The sequence below is a fragment of the Corythoichthys intestinalis genome, chromosome 14 (assembly GCF_030265065.1).
Source record: "Corythoichthys intestinalis isolate RoL2023-P3 chromosome 14, ASM3026506v1, whole genome shotgun sequence".
In the NCBI taxonomy this organism is placed as follows: Eukaryota; Metazoa; Chordata; class Actinopteri; order Syngnathiformes; family Syngnathidae; genus Corythoichthys; species Corythoichthys intestinalis.
Genome location: NC_080408.1, coordinates 3,522,121 through 3,539,070, shown reverse-complemented (window position 1 = coordinate 3,539,070; position 16,950 = coordinate 3,522,121). Strand labels below are relative to the sequence as shown.

At 38.2% G+C, this 16,950-nt stretch overlaps 1 protein-coding gene across 2 annotated transcripts in view; it reads right to left on the bottom strand.

Moving 5' to 3' along the window:
* Positions 1 to 3,997: 3,997 nt before the first annotated feature.
* dnaaf11 (dynein axonemal assembly factor 11) overlaps positions 3,998 to 16,950 on the bottom strand; it is a 28,925-nt gene continuing 15,972 nt past the window's right edge. The window contains exons 10-12 of one of the 2 annotated variants that reach the window (XM_057856534.1): positions 14,855 to 14,950; positions 11,841 to 11,932; positions 3,998 to 5,003 (exon numbers count right to left, since the gene is read on the bottom strand). In XM_057856534.1, coding sequence (XP_057712517.1) covers positions 4,817 to 5,003; positions 11,841 to 11,932; positions 14,855 to 14,950 — 375 coding nt within the window. In that variant the 3' untranslated portion in view covers positions 3,998 to 4,816. Of the gene's footprint in view, positions 5,004 to 11,840; positions 11,933 to 14,783; positions 14,951 to 16,950 lie in introns of those variants that run through there. The other variant, XM_057856535.1, reaches the window with a different exon arrangement.

Here is a 16,950-nt window from a genome sequence, read left to right as displayed (position 1 = left end):
AACACACTTCAAAAAGCACTAGAAAATGCTTTGAGAGAAAGCACTGGAGACTTATAAAGTGGCCAGCAATGAGTACAGACCTGAATCCCATAGAACACCTGTGGAGAGATCTGAAAATAGCACTGGTCAAATCTCAGAGACCTAAAGCTGTTGCCCAAAGAAGAATGGTCTAAAATTCCAGCAGAGCATTGTAAGAATGTCATTAATGGATACCGGTAGCTGTTGTTCGCAGTTATTTTTTCTAAACGTTGTGCTACCAAGCATTTGGCTGAGGGTGCCAATACTTTTGTCCGGTGTTGTATAAGATGATAATGATTGTATTTTCATTGCAAGCAAAATGTATGAAGATATTACTACCAAAGCATTTGTATTTGCAATCATTTTTTGGGAGAAATTGAGCACTATCTGACAGAATTTCGGGGGTTCCAATATTTTTGGCCAGCACTTACATGCAGGTTATAGTAGGGTGACCATATTTTGATTTCCAAAAAAGAGGACACTCAGCCCTGCCTCAAGATACTTGAATTTTACTCTAAATTCACTCAAAGATGCCTATATCACTTTAATATATTTAAAGTGTGCCCCCTCACTCTGGATGGAAAAATGCATTTTGAAAAAAAAAAAAAAAAAAAAAGACTTATATACTGTATATAAATATACAGTATATATATATATATGAAATGCAGACCCATGGAAATGTAGTCCAGTCAAAAAAAACATACACACAGTAGGCTATGTGCCAACTAAACATTTTATAAATTACTATAGTGACAATTGTCCTTGACAAATTATTCCCATTCAATTGATATTCTCATTCGATGTTCTAGATTGCACACAAACAATAACCGAAAAAAACTGCCAAACTATTCAACCAGTATGTTTCCAAACGTAGCAGTTCAAAACTACGTTTCCCATCATGCCTAGCGTGGTTTAGCTTACTGATAGTTAGCTGAGGCAAAAATCAAACTTTGCTACAAAAGTTTGCAATCATCGGCAGCGCAACAATGCGACACCAAACGGGGTTTTACAGTCAAAGCTCCGACAGAAGTCAACAGTTGCCATTATATACGTATTTATCGTGAAAAACTTAACAACTGGGCATGCGTTGTGGCCAAATCGTCAACCCAGTAGATGGCGGTAATGCCTCATGATAGGGGTCAACTGCCAACAAAAACAAGAAGAACTACTCATTCCCTCCCTTCTAGTAGGAGCCATGTCAACTGCTGCCACCCAGCGGCCGGAGGGATTCTCTTCAAATTGGTCCCGTGAAAAATCCTAAAACCCGGACATTTTTATGAATTCATAAAACCCGCCCGGATGACGAGGATACTACGTGAAAGTAGGACTTGTCCGGGCAAAAGAGGACGTTTGGTCACCCTAGAACCGTTATAGTATTATAGTCCCAACCAATGTTGATACTAAACCTACGCCCTTGACGTCGCCCCTACCAACATGGCCATCTTGAGGCCATTTTGGTTTTGTCTATTGCCAGTTAAAAGCATACTAAAGAATTTTAAAAATGAAATAGAATTTTATGGTCTCGTCGAGTTCTCGCCTGCTGTGACTCATTTCTTTTCTGGCCATGCCACTGGGAATGATTGCGTCCTTCCCGTGGCCGCTCCTTCCTTCCTTCCCTCCGTCCTAACCTTCCCCTCATGTTTTTGGATGAATAATTGAAGGCCTGAGAGAGGATCCCCCTGGCAGCCCCGCCTATTTTCCTCCCGACCTCAGCTCGCTCCGGGCCGAGGACGGGAGCTTCTGCGGTCGACGCCTTTGATTCCTCCGGCGGCAAATAAAAGGGCCAAGGTCCGGAGACCCCTGGAGTAGAGTCGGCCCACGGGGAGCCGCTTGTTGCGTAACAGGAAGAAGAAGACGGCGAGCTCAGCGCTTCTTTTTCTGGTGCAGGCGCACCTCCTACTCTTCATCTTTATCCTACTCGTCTTCGTGCTGTACTGTCTTCTGTTCATCGTGATGTCTTCACATAAAAATATGGGCCGGCCGATTTCACTAGGAATGAATTAACAGTTATTTTAATGGCATTAGGGCTGCAGCTATCGATTATTTAGGTAATTGATCAATTAGTTAGTTCTAGTGCTGCAACGATTAATCGATTAACTCGAGTATTCGATTAGAAAAAAAAAATTCCAATTGAATTTTGCTGCATCGGGTATTCGTTTAATTAAAGTGGTGTTCTAATGGTTTGTTTTGAAAGTGTTTGCATTTAGTTTAATTCAGGGGTGTCCAAACTTTTTGCAAAGAGGGCCAGATTTGGTATGGTAAAAATGTGGGGGGCCGACCTTGGCTGACATCCTTTATGTAGAACAATATATTTAAGCAAATTTTAGCAAGCCATTCTGTGTGTCACATTTGCTTCATTATTTTTTTTAAATGAATAATTTGAACAATCTTGCAACTAACCTTTGTGGCTAACCTTTCGAGTCTCGGGCTCTTGCGAAATACTGCTGCTGTGAAATTAAACTAGCTTCAAGTTGCTTGAATTTCTAGCTATGTATCTTCCCTGTAATCTTGTTGTACATGTCAGCGTGTCTTGTTTGGTAATATCGCCTCACATTGACCTCTTTAAAAACAGCGACTGTATATTTGCATAAGAGGCAGACACTGTTGTTGCGTATTTTAGTGAAGAAATAGTCCAATTTCCGGCCGTCGCAGTCAACTTTTTGTACAGTACTGCTGACCAATTTATTAAGTCTGTGTGCGGGCCAGACGTTATTGATTTTATAACAGAGGCTGGGGGCCGGATGAAATTTGACCACGGGCCGCATTTGGCCCCCTGGCCGGACTTTGGACATGTCTGGTTTAATTGATTTGGGTAGATACACTGCCCTCTAGTCTGCCTCATTTCACGTGACTAAATCCAGCTGCTCCTTGTTAAGACCAACATAAGCTAAGTTTTTGTTTGAGCTAATGTTTTTTAATGCATTCGTAAAGTAGTTTATAGGTATATTTAGCCGTTTTTTTGTGGGAATATGTGTCTGAACCATTTGTTAACCCCTTTATTGCCACACATAGTGTATCACATTTGATACACCTAAAATTTCATGATTTTGAGACAAATTCAGAATTTTGACATTTCTTTTTGAAAAAAAAAAATGATGGATGCAAGTCAGCACATGCATCTGCAGGTTCCATGAGAAAAAGAAACAGGATTTAGCGAGGGCTATAGATATTAGAGCGCTTATTACATATATTCATTTTGACTTTTCTTTTTACAAATTTGAAATAAAAAGGTTTCATTAAGACCTTATTTTTCAAATTTTGTTTTGTGATTCTCTAACAATTGCTTCATATTGCAGGCATTAAAGGGTTTTAAGAGCAAAAAAAACAAAAAAACATTAGTGTTTTATAGCATTTAAGCTAGCAGACTTTTCCTATGTATGTTCTTTTGTTGTACATAGATCCTCTTTTTTTTTTTTTTTTTTTTAATACCGTTTGAGGCTCAGCTTAGGTATTCTAATTTTTTATGTTCCTTATCCGATTACTCGGTTAATCGAACTGACTAGCTCTTCGATTAGTCGACTACTAAAATAATCGATAGCTGCAGCCCTAGTTAGTTCGAATAATAAAGTACTGTAATCGGACTACGGATGTTTAATTCGATGCAGAATAAACTTTAGGATATGTAAAAAATGTTTCTGCTTGCAATGATATTTATTTTGGCTTGCTAAGAGAGCATTGAATGCAAATACAAAATCAAATTCCTGAGTGCTTCTTCAAACTGCAGATTTGCACTTTCATTTCACAAAAACAATAAAACAAAATTAAAACAACTGATCTTATCCACAAACGAATAATAAATAAATAAATAAATGAGTATCTAAGTACAACAAAAGAACAATCGGCTAACTTGCACTGCAAAAGTCAGTTAGTTTAAATGCGATAAGATGCTAGTTTTTTTTTTTTTTTACAATGTTCTTTACAAATCGTTCAAATACATACTCCCACAAAAAAAAACTGCTAAGTATACTGCTATACTAAATAACGAATTCATAATCAAACACACAAGCTCAAACAAAAACATACCTTATATTGGTCTCAACAAGGAGCAGCTGGATTCAGCCATGTTTGATGAGTTATTCACTGTTGCCACTAGAGAAATGCAACACTTTCAAAACAAACCATTACAAAGTCACTCTAGTTAAACGAAACACCGAAGCATCTAAATTTGATTCAAAGCTTTTGTCTTATCGAATCACTCGAGTTTATTGATTAATCATTGCAGCACTAAACAGCATATTAACTCATTTTAAGGTAATATACAGTAGATTTGTATTTTATCAATCTGACAGTACAGTGGTAACTCAAGGTACGAAATAAATACGCCCCAGATTGGTTTCGTATAATTTATTTCGTAAAATAAATCATGGTATTGCAATTAGTACTTGCGATATTACTTCATAGCAATTAATTCATGAGAAGATCTAACTAGTTTTAAAAAATTAATATATTTTAACTTGCATTGACGGTGCTCGACGTCCAATCCTTTTTGAGTCGGAAGGTTCATCCGCTGCCACCCTCCCACTTCGAATGGATTGGCTATCTACGACTGAAAAACGTCTATCATCGTCAATGGCAGATGTGAGCCAAGATGCTGCAGCATGCTGATTGATTTTTTGTTAAAAATTAAGGCATGGGTGACTTGATCCATGTCTTATTTAGACAGGATAAGAAAAGCGCCAGGATGAAGACATTTTTGTCTGATTTTTGGAGGGGGATTTTTATTCCCAAATTCCTCTTGTGTGATGTTCATCATAATCATCCGGATCTCCTTTCCTGTCTCCAAATCCACACTGGGGCCTTAGACAAGAGGCGGTACGTCCGGGTCGTCCATAAATCCGTCTGAGGGCACGTGACGGTGAGGCGCGTCGGGATTTAGGCGAGCAGCTTCCAGCGGGCCTTCTGCGGCGCGCCGGCGAGTCACGATGTTGGCGATGTCTACCCTGCCGCTGGGGTCAACTTCTAGCCTCTCCGGTACACCACGCTCTCTAGGAAGTAGAACATTTGACGTCGCGTGAATGTTGGGAGGTAAAGGTAAAGGGAGGTAATGAGTAGATGGCTAGCTGCTAAGCGCAAAAAAGTACTCAATTATTGTAATGCAAAAATAACCCAACTTGAAATGCAGTTTTGAACTCATTGGCTTTCATATCTGCATATCCTAACCTGTTAATACACAGCATACAGTGGGGCAAATAAGAATTTAGTCAACCACCAATTGTGCAAGTTCTCCTACTTGAAAAGATTAGAGAGGCCTGTAATTGTCAACATGGGTAAACCTCAACCATGAGAGACAGAATGTGGAAAAAAATACAGAAAACCACGTTGTTTGATTTTTGAAGAATTTATTTCCAAATTAAAGTGGAAAATAAGTATTAGGTCAGCTACAAACAAGCAAGATTTCTGGCTGTCAAAGAGGTCTAACTTCTTCCAACGAGGTCTAACGAGCCTCCACTCGTTACTGCATTAATGGCGCCTGTTTTAACTCATTATCCGTACAAAAGACACCTGTCCACAATCTCAGTCAGTCACACTCCAAACTCCACTTTGGGCAAGACCAAAGAGCTGCCGAAGGATACCAAAGACAAAATTGTAGACCTGCACCAGGCTGGGAAGACTGAATCTGCAATAGGTAAAACGCTTGGTGTACAGAAATCAACTGTAGGAGCAATTATTGGAAAATGGAAGACATACAAGACAACTGATAATCTCCCTCGATCTGGGGCTCCATGCAAGATCTCACCTTGTGGCGTCAGAATGATAACAAGAGCGGTGAGCAAAAATCCCAGAACCACACAGGGGGACCTAGTGAATGACCTACAGAGACCTGGGACCACAGTAACAAAGTCTACTATCAGTAACACAATGCGCCGCCAGGGACTCAAATCCTGCACTGCCAGACGTGTCCCCCTGCTGAAGCCAGTACACGTCTGCGGTTCGCTAGAGAGCATTTGGATGATCCAGAAGAGGACTGGGAGAATGTGTTATGGTCAGATGAAACCAAAATAGAACTTTTTGGTAGAAACACAGGTTCTCGTGTTTGGAGGAGAAAGAATACTGAATTGCATGCGAAGAACACCATACCCACTGTGAAGCATGGGAGTGGAAACATCATGCTTTGGGGCTGTTTTTCTGCAAAGGGACCAGGACGACTGATCTGTGTAAAGGAAAGAATGAATGGGGCCATGTATCGAGAGATTTTGAGTGAAAATCTCCTTCCATCAGCAAGGGCATTGAAGATGAGACGTGGCTGGGTCTTTCAGCGTTACAATGATCCCAAACACACAGCCAGGCCAACAAAGGAGTGGCTTCGTGAGAAGCATTTCAAGGTCCTGGAGTGACCTAGCCAGTTTCCAGGTCTCAACCCCATTGAAAATCTGCGGAGGGAGTTGAATGTCCGTGTTGCCCAACGACAGCCCCAAAACATCACTGCTCTAGAGGAGATCTGCATGGAGGAATCGGCCAAAATACCAGCAGCAGTGTGTGAAAAGGTCGTGAAGAGTTATAGAAAACGTTTGGCCTCCGTTATTGCCAACAAAGGGTACATAACAAAGTATTGAGATGAACTTTTGGTATTGACCAAATACTTATTTTCCACCATGATTTGCAAATAAATTATTTAAATATCAAAAAATGTGATTTTCTGTTTTTTTTTTTTTTTTTTTTTTTTTCAAATTCTGTCTCCCATGGTTGAGGTTTAACCATGTTGACAATTACAGGTCTCTCTAATATTTTCAAGTGGGAGAACTTGCACGGTTAGTGGTTGAATAAATACTTGTTTGCCCCACTGTATGTACGATTATGAGGAAAAGTTATATAGGTGAAACCTGTTAACAAGTTCTGTTGTGATACAGAAGCTAACCTAAGCTTAAAGCTTGTAGCACAAGTGAAGTGTAATATCTGTAATATTCATGTACCAAAGCACTTTGTATGATTTATTGAATATACACATGTTTCTTTGTTGTTACAGTTTCACAAGTAAAATGAATGACTTCATATAAAAACAACAAAATACGCAAAAAACTGCAAAACAAAAACTGATCATCCTGAAAGTCCATAAAAAAAACTTTTTTTTGCTTGGTGGTCTACTGCTAGATTATTATATTGTTGCAAAAAATATTGAAGGGAAGGCCTAATCCATTAGTCATGATTTTCTGCCTGCCTGTTATTAATCACTACATTAACCAGTGTATATGAAAGATGCTAGCCATCAGCAATTTACGCCCCCTGTTGCCCGGTGCCTTTGATAGAAAAAAAAAGCTGACGGCTGATGGAATTCACGAGGACACCATTATGGCGACCTTTACGTGTGATCCCGTGACATCGTAATGACATCATGACCGGCGGCGAATGCTCCGGAAGTTCAAAAGTTCAGAGTTGGCGTGAAAAAGCTGATGTTTATACTTTCGGGAGAAGCGGCCGAAAGTCAATTTGGTTTGATAAAGAATGAAAAGAATGAGCTGCTTCTGAGCAGCGGTTATTCGTTGCCATCCCTTCCACTTAAAATAGATTGGACGTTGATCACTGTCAATGGCAGAACATGAAGTACTAAAAAGTAGGGTTGTTCCGATCATGTTTTTTTGCTCCTGATCCGATCCCGATCGTTTTAGTTTGAGTATCTGCCAATCCCGATATTTCCCGATCCGATTGCTTTTTTTTTTCTGCTCCCGATTCAATTCCTATCATTCCCGATAATTTTTCCTGATCATATACATTTTGGCAATGCATTAAGAAAAAAATGAATAAAACTCAGACGAATATATACATTCAACATAGAGTACATAAGTACTGTATTTGTTTATCATGACAATAAATCCTCAAGATGGTATTTACATTATTAACATTCTTTCTGTGAGAGGGATCCACGGATAGAAAGACTTGTAATTCTTAAAGGATGAATGTGACTTTGTATATTGTGACTAAATATTGCCATCAAGTGGATTTGTTGAGCTTTCAGTAAATGATACTTTAGCTATTTAACTTTTCTGCCCAAATGCATGATGGGAAGTGCAACCATGACAGTGCGTAGTGGCACCAATTGATATATCTTCTCTGCGTTTGGAAATAACATAGGATGTTAAGAAAACGACCAACTACTACCTTTCTTTCCCACATTGCTTCCCACGATATTTCTAATTGCTGAAAGAGGGATTGTAAGGCTTTAGCCAATTAAAAAAAAGGCTCCAAAGGCTGCCAAAATTCTCTCTACTCAATTTACGTTGCCTTTTAGTTCTATATATTGGTTAAACGGTGCCATTATAGATTGAACGCGACAATGCGTGAGTGAGTCGTTCAGCGCATGCGTTAATTGCGCTAGATATTTTAACGTGATTAATTTTTAAAAAATTAATTACCGCCATTAACGCGATAAATTTGATAGCCCTACTTTAAGCCAAAACTAAAGACTCTGGATGAGTGTAAGACATTTCGTCTGTAACGTTAAATACAATTAGAAAACGATTTAATTAAAAAAAAATATATATATATTAAAAAAAAAGGCATGTCCGATATTTTTTTGCCGATTCCGATACGTTGAAAATGACGTGATCGGACCCGATCGATCGACATCTTTAACCATAACGAAACTATTTCGCCAACGAAGACTTTTTTCATGACGATGACGGGGCGATAACGAGCGGGCAAGAAGTTAATAGCTATTCAAGTGAGTATTCAGTAATTTATTTTTTAAAGAAAAATAAAAAATAAAATAAAAAAGTATTGATACAGTGTGGGCATTGGCTGAAATCCTTAAGCCGGGTGTTGGGATCGGAAGCCAAAAAACGCTATCGATGCATCTCTACTTTTTTTAGCTTTTTAGCAGATCAGGTGCTCTGGCGATGTCGAGCTTAGCTTAGCCGCAGGGCGTGCAGAAGATGACATCCGTCTCTTATCTGCACGCAGGCAGATGGGCTTAAGATGGGACCCGTGACACAGACACGGTCCCCTGATGTTAAGCAGAAGTCACCCAAGCAGTCACGCCCAACTCAATTAGAGAGCCATCAGCGAGGGCCGGCGGCGGGAAACTTTCTTGAAGGTCACTTAAACGCCGCCTCGCAATGTCCGCACAAGAAGATCTCACAAATGAACGCTAATGCTAATTGTGGTCATCTGGCTATTTCTGGATGGACTGACTAGGTGTAGGATATATCACGTGACACGACCCACGCGCCGCTATGATGCAGGCTGACTCATGACACATGAAGAAGAAAAAAGTTGATTTTCTCTTTTCATAGGTTCTTTAACTCACTAACCAACCAAGAGTTAATTGACTATTAAAATAATGGTTGTGATTAGAGTTGTCCCGATCCGATATTTGGATCGGATCGGAGGCCGATATGGGCAAAAAAATGCGCATCGGTATCGCATCGGCCGACACAGAAAAATTCCGATCCAGACTTCCGATCCAGTTTTTTTAAAAGATCGGTCCGGGTTTTCCAGCGCACAGATTTACATAATCCATTCCAGTTTTTGCTTCGGTTTCCCTAAAATCTGGTCCACATTTTACAGCACACCTTCAACACACTACATTACCGTCTCCCAATTTACCAAGAGACTTTATCGGTATAAATGTCAGCTGTGTGGGATCATTTCACCTTAAAGGACGACAAAGACGCAGAGGCAGAGTGCAACATATGCCACTATAAAGTCAAGCGTAGTGGTAAAGCTGTAAGAAGTTTTAATACAACCAACCTAATCAACCATTTAGCGAAATACCACCACAAACAATATAAGGAGTTTGTTAAGAAAACCGAAAACAAAAAGAAAAGTCCTACGGAACTAACACTGGCAGAAACTTTTGCTATGCGTGACAAATTGGCACTCGACAGTCCCAAAGCCCAGGGAATAACAAGAGTCATTGCCGAAGAATTCATTCTGGATGACGAGCCATTATCTCTCGTGAGTAAAGATGCACCATCCAACACTTAGAACCACGGTATAACATGCCCAGCCGTCATTACATCCTTGAGCGATTCAGCCGTGGAAGATTCGAGAACAATTCACAAACATCCAAATTCCGATGATAGAAATATGTCGAGTAAAGTGGAACTAATACACAGCGCGGTCTTCGGGACGCAATAAGAAACGGACCGCATTGCGTCCCGAGAGTAAACATCATGCTTGTCGTAGACCCGGGTAATGCCAATGCTCAACTCACGGCTTTAGCTCAACTCATGCCGCTGGATAAAAAACACAAGAATACATGACTGCTGCTGACAGCCGCTACAAACTACATCAACATCGTTTAACTGTAGATAATAGATATCATATGTATATAGAACTAGAATGCAAAATGACAGACTCGACTGCGTCAGCAACATTGAAGGATGGAAAACTAGATGCGTTAGTAAACGGCCGCCATCTTAAAGCAGGAGACTTCCCTAGTAGGCTGTTGTGAACCTTCCGAGCGAACCTAATTAACTTTTTATCTAAAATACTCCTAAATCGGCAAAATCATGACTTGAATCTATCTTCAAAACAGTTTTAAAACTTGTCGAAAGTAGACAGAAGGGAAATTATGGAATAACGGGAGCAATTTTAACAACTTTAGCAGTGGATTCGCAAAATTAAATGAATTGAATGTAGTTTAAAGCTGCTGATACAGAATGGGGACTTGAGTATTTTATTTACTGTTTTAAAATGTTAACTTGATACTGAAATAGTCGTTTATTTAAACCTGAGAGGCTTTTTATACAATTATTGTAACTAATGCACGAAACATTAAAAGCGTCTAATAGCTTGGGGGGGTTGTGGGATTTTCCACTGAGATTGTTAGTGTGTTTTGCTTTTTTAAGACAGTTTACAATATTATTTGCACGTTTTACTGACTGACTATGCCATTTCTGTTTGTTATTTTTAATGTTTTGTGTTTGTCACTGAATAAACAGGTCAGTTTCTTGTTACCAACTGTTGTGTGTTATTCAAACTCACCTAATTCAGCTGGCTAGTTTTTATCAAGAGTACTAAAACTCTTTTCAACATGAGTCTGGCAACTAAGTAAGGAGGCTAAATAACTTTACACTTTAACACATGCTCAGATAGGTCGGTATCGACCAGTATCGGTATCGGATCGGAAGTGCAAAACAATATCGGTATCGGATAGGAAGTGCAAAAACCTGGATCGGGACATCCCTAGTTGTGATGGCCCTGGCCATTTAATTATTGTTTTTTTGAGACTCTTTCAGTCAGCTGATCGTCCCCTCCGCTAGCTGGCTGCTTCCCCTCCCACTGTGACGTAAGATGATCGGTGCCGGACGGACCGACAACGTCGCCGCCGCTGTCTGGCCTCGAAAAAGGGCGCCAAGCTTAAAAAACCAGCCGCGGTCCTCGTCGCCAGCTGTTTGCTCGTCATTCACTCCCGTGTGTATTTGATCGCTACTTTGATACACTCCCGCTTTTTCGATGAGGTCTTTTGTGTTATGCCATTATTGGATCGTTTTTGTTCACCACTGTAAATAAGAGCACTGAAGCAGTAGGGGTAAGCCGCCATTTCTGTTCAACAAGTTTTCTCCTGTTTTGTTTAGAGTAGGAAGCTAGGGTAGTGGCTGTCGTTTTGTTCTTTCCTTTTTATGATCAGGGTTTAGTTAGCGGGTGGGGTTGAAGTGTAGATTCCTTTTGTTTGTTGTTTTGGCCTGGGCTTACCCTGAAGCCGCGCTTATTCCACATTTTGTATATAATGTTCATTGCGAGTTTGACTGCTTACCGTAAATACATTAGTGCCACTTGTAAACTTGTGTGGCTCGTTTTATGTTACACCCTTAGGGAGCCGTCCGTGAGACATAACAATGGTGTATTAGTGTATTTTGGGCTAACTACATGTGTGGATTTACCTCTTGGGATGGTCATACGAGTTGTGCTGGCGGGGGGCAGCATCTTTGGATGGACGTGGAGCAGCTTTAGTCGCCTTGATTTCACCTTGAGCCTTCAAAAATCAGTAGAGTTCGGTGGGAATAAACAAAAAGGGAAAAGTTGATTTAATTCCTTCATAAATGAAATTGTGGCGGAACAAATGTAAATACGGCCTGGGGGCGATGAGTATGAACGGGCCCCCCGAGGTGAACGTCAAGCACGTATCCTAGTGGATAATGATTTGCGGGCCCCTCAACCCTTTCGCAGGCCGTTCAAGACGATCGTCCGATGTGTGGGACGGGGACGGTGCAAGTGGTCAATTTTCTGCAGGCCCCTCCAGACAACTAGCCGAGCGGGGGGAGGATTAGAGATATTTTAACACTTAAAAACTATATTCCAGGTCCATATTTACCTTTCTGTTTGCCCCTCCCCTTGCCTAACCACGCATGATTGGCAGGGGTATGTATATATATTTTAACACTTAAACACTATATAACAGCTCCGCGCATCATCTTACCCTTCTTTTTGACTCCACGTGCCCTTTACACCTGCAAACTGGGCCCCCTAGATGCCCGGGTGCCGCCGCACCCCCAGCAACCCCCTAAACTCCGCCCCTGCCTTCCAGTCAAAATTTTTTTTTTTTTTTTTTTTAATTTTTTTTTTTTTTTTAAATAAAATATATTCCAGTCAAAATTGATTGGATGTCTAGAGCTGACAATGGCATCCAATGTAATTAAGTTTTGGGGAAAAAAAATCAATACATTTAAAGGGATTCACGGATAGAAAAACATGTACCGTAATTTTCGGACTATAAGCCGCTACTTTTTTCCTTCATTAGTCACCTGCCACTCAAACATGCCGGAAATAGCGTTGAAGTTGAATCTTTGTGTCAAAATGATTCAATCGAGAAAAAGTGCCTTCTAAACTTTTTCCACTTCAAAAAAAAAAAAAGTGCGTTCAAAACTTTTTCCACTTTAAAAAAAAAAAAAAAAAGAGTTTAAAACTTTTTGCTTTAAAAAAAAAAAGTGACACGTCAATAAAAAATATATATATTTCAAATAAAAAATATATTTTCAAAAAAGATATATTTTTGCAAACGATTTTTTTCTTTGATTAAAAATTGGTTTTTGATTAAAGCAACTTTTATTGCGATTGAATGATTTAGACACAAATGTTCTACCCCTAATATGGCTCAAACACAAAAAGGATTGCTTCAATCAAAGAAAACAGTTTGAATGAAAAATAAAGTGTCCAAAGGCGAATTTCTGAGTCTCAAATATTTTTTCACATTCAAAACTTTTTTTCTACCATTGAATTTTTTAAATTTTTGATTGAAGTGATATATTTGTTTTGAAAAGATTTTTTTTTTTTTTTTAGGGCTGTCAAACGATTAAAATTTTTAATCGAGTTAATTACAGCTTAAAAATTAATTAATCGTAATTAATCGCAATTAATCACAATTCAGGCCATATTTTTTCTGTAAATTATATATATATGCTGTAAAATAAATTGTTGGAATGGAAAGATAAGACACAAGATGAATATATACATTCAACATACGGTACTAAAGGACTGTAGTGGGCATTTCACTCTACTGTCATTTAAATCTGTCTATGCTGTCCTCACTCCGAAGCGTCTACTTTTTCCAAAGCTAGACAGCAAGTGAATGACGCTTTAATAATCAGACTTCTTCCTTTTTCATCTGATTTATTAATAAAATGGCCTCAAACCATTGTCCTCTTTAGACCGTCGAAAAACTACAAAAAAATAGTACACAAGCATTGCATTAGCAACAACGTTAGCTGAGCACGCTATACAGATTCACTAAACATAAACAAAAAGCGTCTCATACAAAAAATATAACATTTCGCTTACTAACATAATATGTACATTCTTTACAACAACCATACTTACGGACAAATCTTGTCCAAGGATCATATAAGCACAACATTATCAGCCCGAGACGTTGTGCAGCCATAATGAACTGGCAAGAAAACAATAAACCATGTCGCAAGCGACCACAAGAGTTCGCTGTTGGACAGCACAAAAAGCCTTGCTGTAAAACTTACCAAAAGGCAGAATACTTTCTGAGCGGGACATGTGCGTTAATTGCGTCAAATATTTTAACGTGATTAATTCAAAAAAATAATTACCGCGCGTTAACGCGATAATTTTGACAGCCCTAATTTTTTTGTTTGAAGCAACTTATTTTTTGATTGAATAATAAAGACACAAATGTCCTAGCCAAAATGTGGTCCAAATGCAAAATTACATGACTTCAATCAAAAATGTTGTTTCGATAAAAAAAAACAAAAAAAAAAAACAACTTGACTTAAATCCCCCCCCAAAAAATTTCAATCGAAGAAAAATAGTTTTCAAATATATTTTTTTGAATTTCAAATTTATTTTTGCATTCAGACACATTTTTTTTGATTGAAGTGACTTTTTCTTCGATTGAAAATATATATTTTGATTGAAGCAACTTTTTATTTGATTGAAACAACTTTTTTTTTATGATTGGAAAAAACACAAATCTACCTCCATAGCAACTAGATTATTTTTTTATTTAAAATTTTACCAATTTTATTATAACAAAAACATTAAGAGGGGCTTTAATATCAGATTATCGTAACTCGTACTAACGTTTATCTTTTAAGAACTACATGTCTTTCTATCCAAGGTACCCTTTAAATCAGGGGTGCCCAAGTCCGGTCCTCGAGAGCCCCTATCCAGCTTGTTTTTCATGTCTCCCTCCTTTAACACACCTGAATTAAATGATCAGCTAATCAGCAAGCGCTGCAGGAGCCTGATAACGATCCTGATTACTTGATTCAGGTGTGTTGGAGGAGGGAGACATGGAAAACAAGCTGGATAGGGGCTCTTGAGGACCGGACTTGGGCACTGCTGCTTTAAATCTTTATTACCTGATCCTCTGAAAAGGTGATTGGATTACGGACATCCCTAGTCAAGATGAGTTGTGGTGCATGACGCGTACCCTGGGCATGTGTAGCAGCAGGTGTCCCGTGGTCTGCGACCTCAGCGCGGTGGAGCTGTCGGGCTTGACCTCAGCCGGCAGAACCATCTGAAATGTCTGAAAATAGATTGCAAGCGCTTTGATTTGTATTCTTTACTATTACAGGGTGTTTTTTTGTTCAGGATCTCATATCTGCTGAACTATGAATGGTCGTAAAATGAAACTAGTACAATTTTTAAGTGAATTTATTAGGGCTGTCAAAATTATCGCGTTAACGGGCGTTTTTTTTTTTTTTTAAATTAATCACGTTAAACTATTTGACGCAATTAACGCACATGCCCCGCTCATACAGATTAAAATGACAGCACAGTGCAATGCCAACTTGTTATTTGTGTTTTTTGGAGTTTTGTCGCCCTCTGCTGGCACTTGGGTGCGACTGATTTTATGGGCTTAAGCACCCATGAGCATTGTGTAATTATTGACATCAACAATGGCGGGCTACTAGTTTATTTTTTGATTGAAAATTTTACAAATTTTATTAAAACGAAAACATTAAGAGGGGTTTTAATATAAAATTTCTATAACTTGTACTAACATTTATCTTTTAAGAACAAGTCTTTCTATCCATGGATCGCTTTAACAGAATGTTAATAATGTTAATGCCATCTTGTTGATTTATTGTTATAGTAAACAAAAACAGTACTTTTATGTACCGTATGTTGAATGTATATATCTGTCTTGTGTCTTATCGTTCCATTCCAACAATAATTTACAGAAAAATATGGCATATTTTATAGGTGGCTTGAATTGCGATTAATTATGATTAATTAATTTTTAAGCTGTAATTAACTCGATTAAAAATTTTAATCATTTGACAGCCCTAAAATTTAAGTTTTACATACTCCGAATGATTTAAAAAAAAAAATTTTTTTTAAATCATATTTAGTTAGTGTTCACTCACTCAACTGTATTTTGTCCTTGAATTTGAAAAACTAAATCATAGGCATTTCTTCCAATAAAAATGTCCATTCAGCACATTCGGACCTGATCCAGTCCATTCCGGTCAAGATTCTATATTAGGGCTGTCAAACGATGAAAATTTTTAAATCGAGTTAATCACAGCTTAAAAATTAATTAATCGTAATTAATCGCAATTCAAACGATCTATAAAATATGCCATATTTTTCTGTAAATTATTGTGGAATGAAAAAATAAGACACAAGACGGATATATACATTCAACATACTGTACATAAGTACTGTATTTGTTTATTATAACAATAAATCAACAAGATGACATTAACATTATTAACATTGTGTTAAAGCGATCCATGGATAGAAAGACTTGTAGTTCTTAAAAGATAAATGTTAGTACAAGTTATAGAAATTTTATATTAAAACCCCTCTTAATGTTTTCGTTTTAATAAAGTCTGTAAAATTTTCAATCAAAAAAATAAACTAGTAGCTCGCCATTGTTGATGTCAATAATTACACAATGCTCATGGTGCTGAAACCCATAAACTCAGTCGCACCCAAGCGCCAGCAGAGGGCGACAAAACACCAAAAAACACAAGTATCAATTAGGGCTGTCAAAATTATCGCGTTAACGGGCGGTAATTAATTTTTTAAATTAATCACGTTAAAATATTTGACGCAATTAACCCACATGCCCCGCTCAAACAGACTAAAATGACAGTACAGTGTAATGTCCGCTTGTTACTTGTTTTTTGGTGTTTGGCCCCCTTGTTGGCGTTTTGGGTCCAACTAATTTTATGGGTTAGTACCATGCGTGAGAATGGTGTAATTATTGACATCAACAATGGCGAGCTACTAGTTTATTTTTTGATTGAAAATTTTACAAATTTTAATAAAAACGAAAACATTAAGAGGGGTTTTAATATAAAATTTCTATAACTATTGTGCAAACATTAATGTTTTAAGAACTACAAGTCTTTCTATCCATGGATCGCTTTAACACAATGTTAATAATGTTAATGCCATCTATTTGATTTATTGTTATAATATACAAATACAGTACTTATGTACCGTATGTTGAATGTATATATCCGTCTTGTGTCTTACCTTTCCATTCCAACAATAATTTACAGAAAAATATGG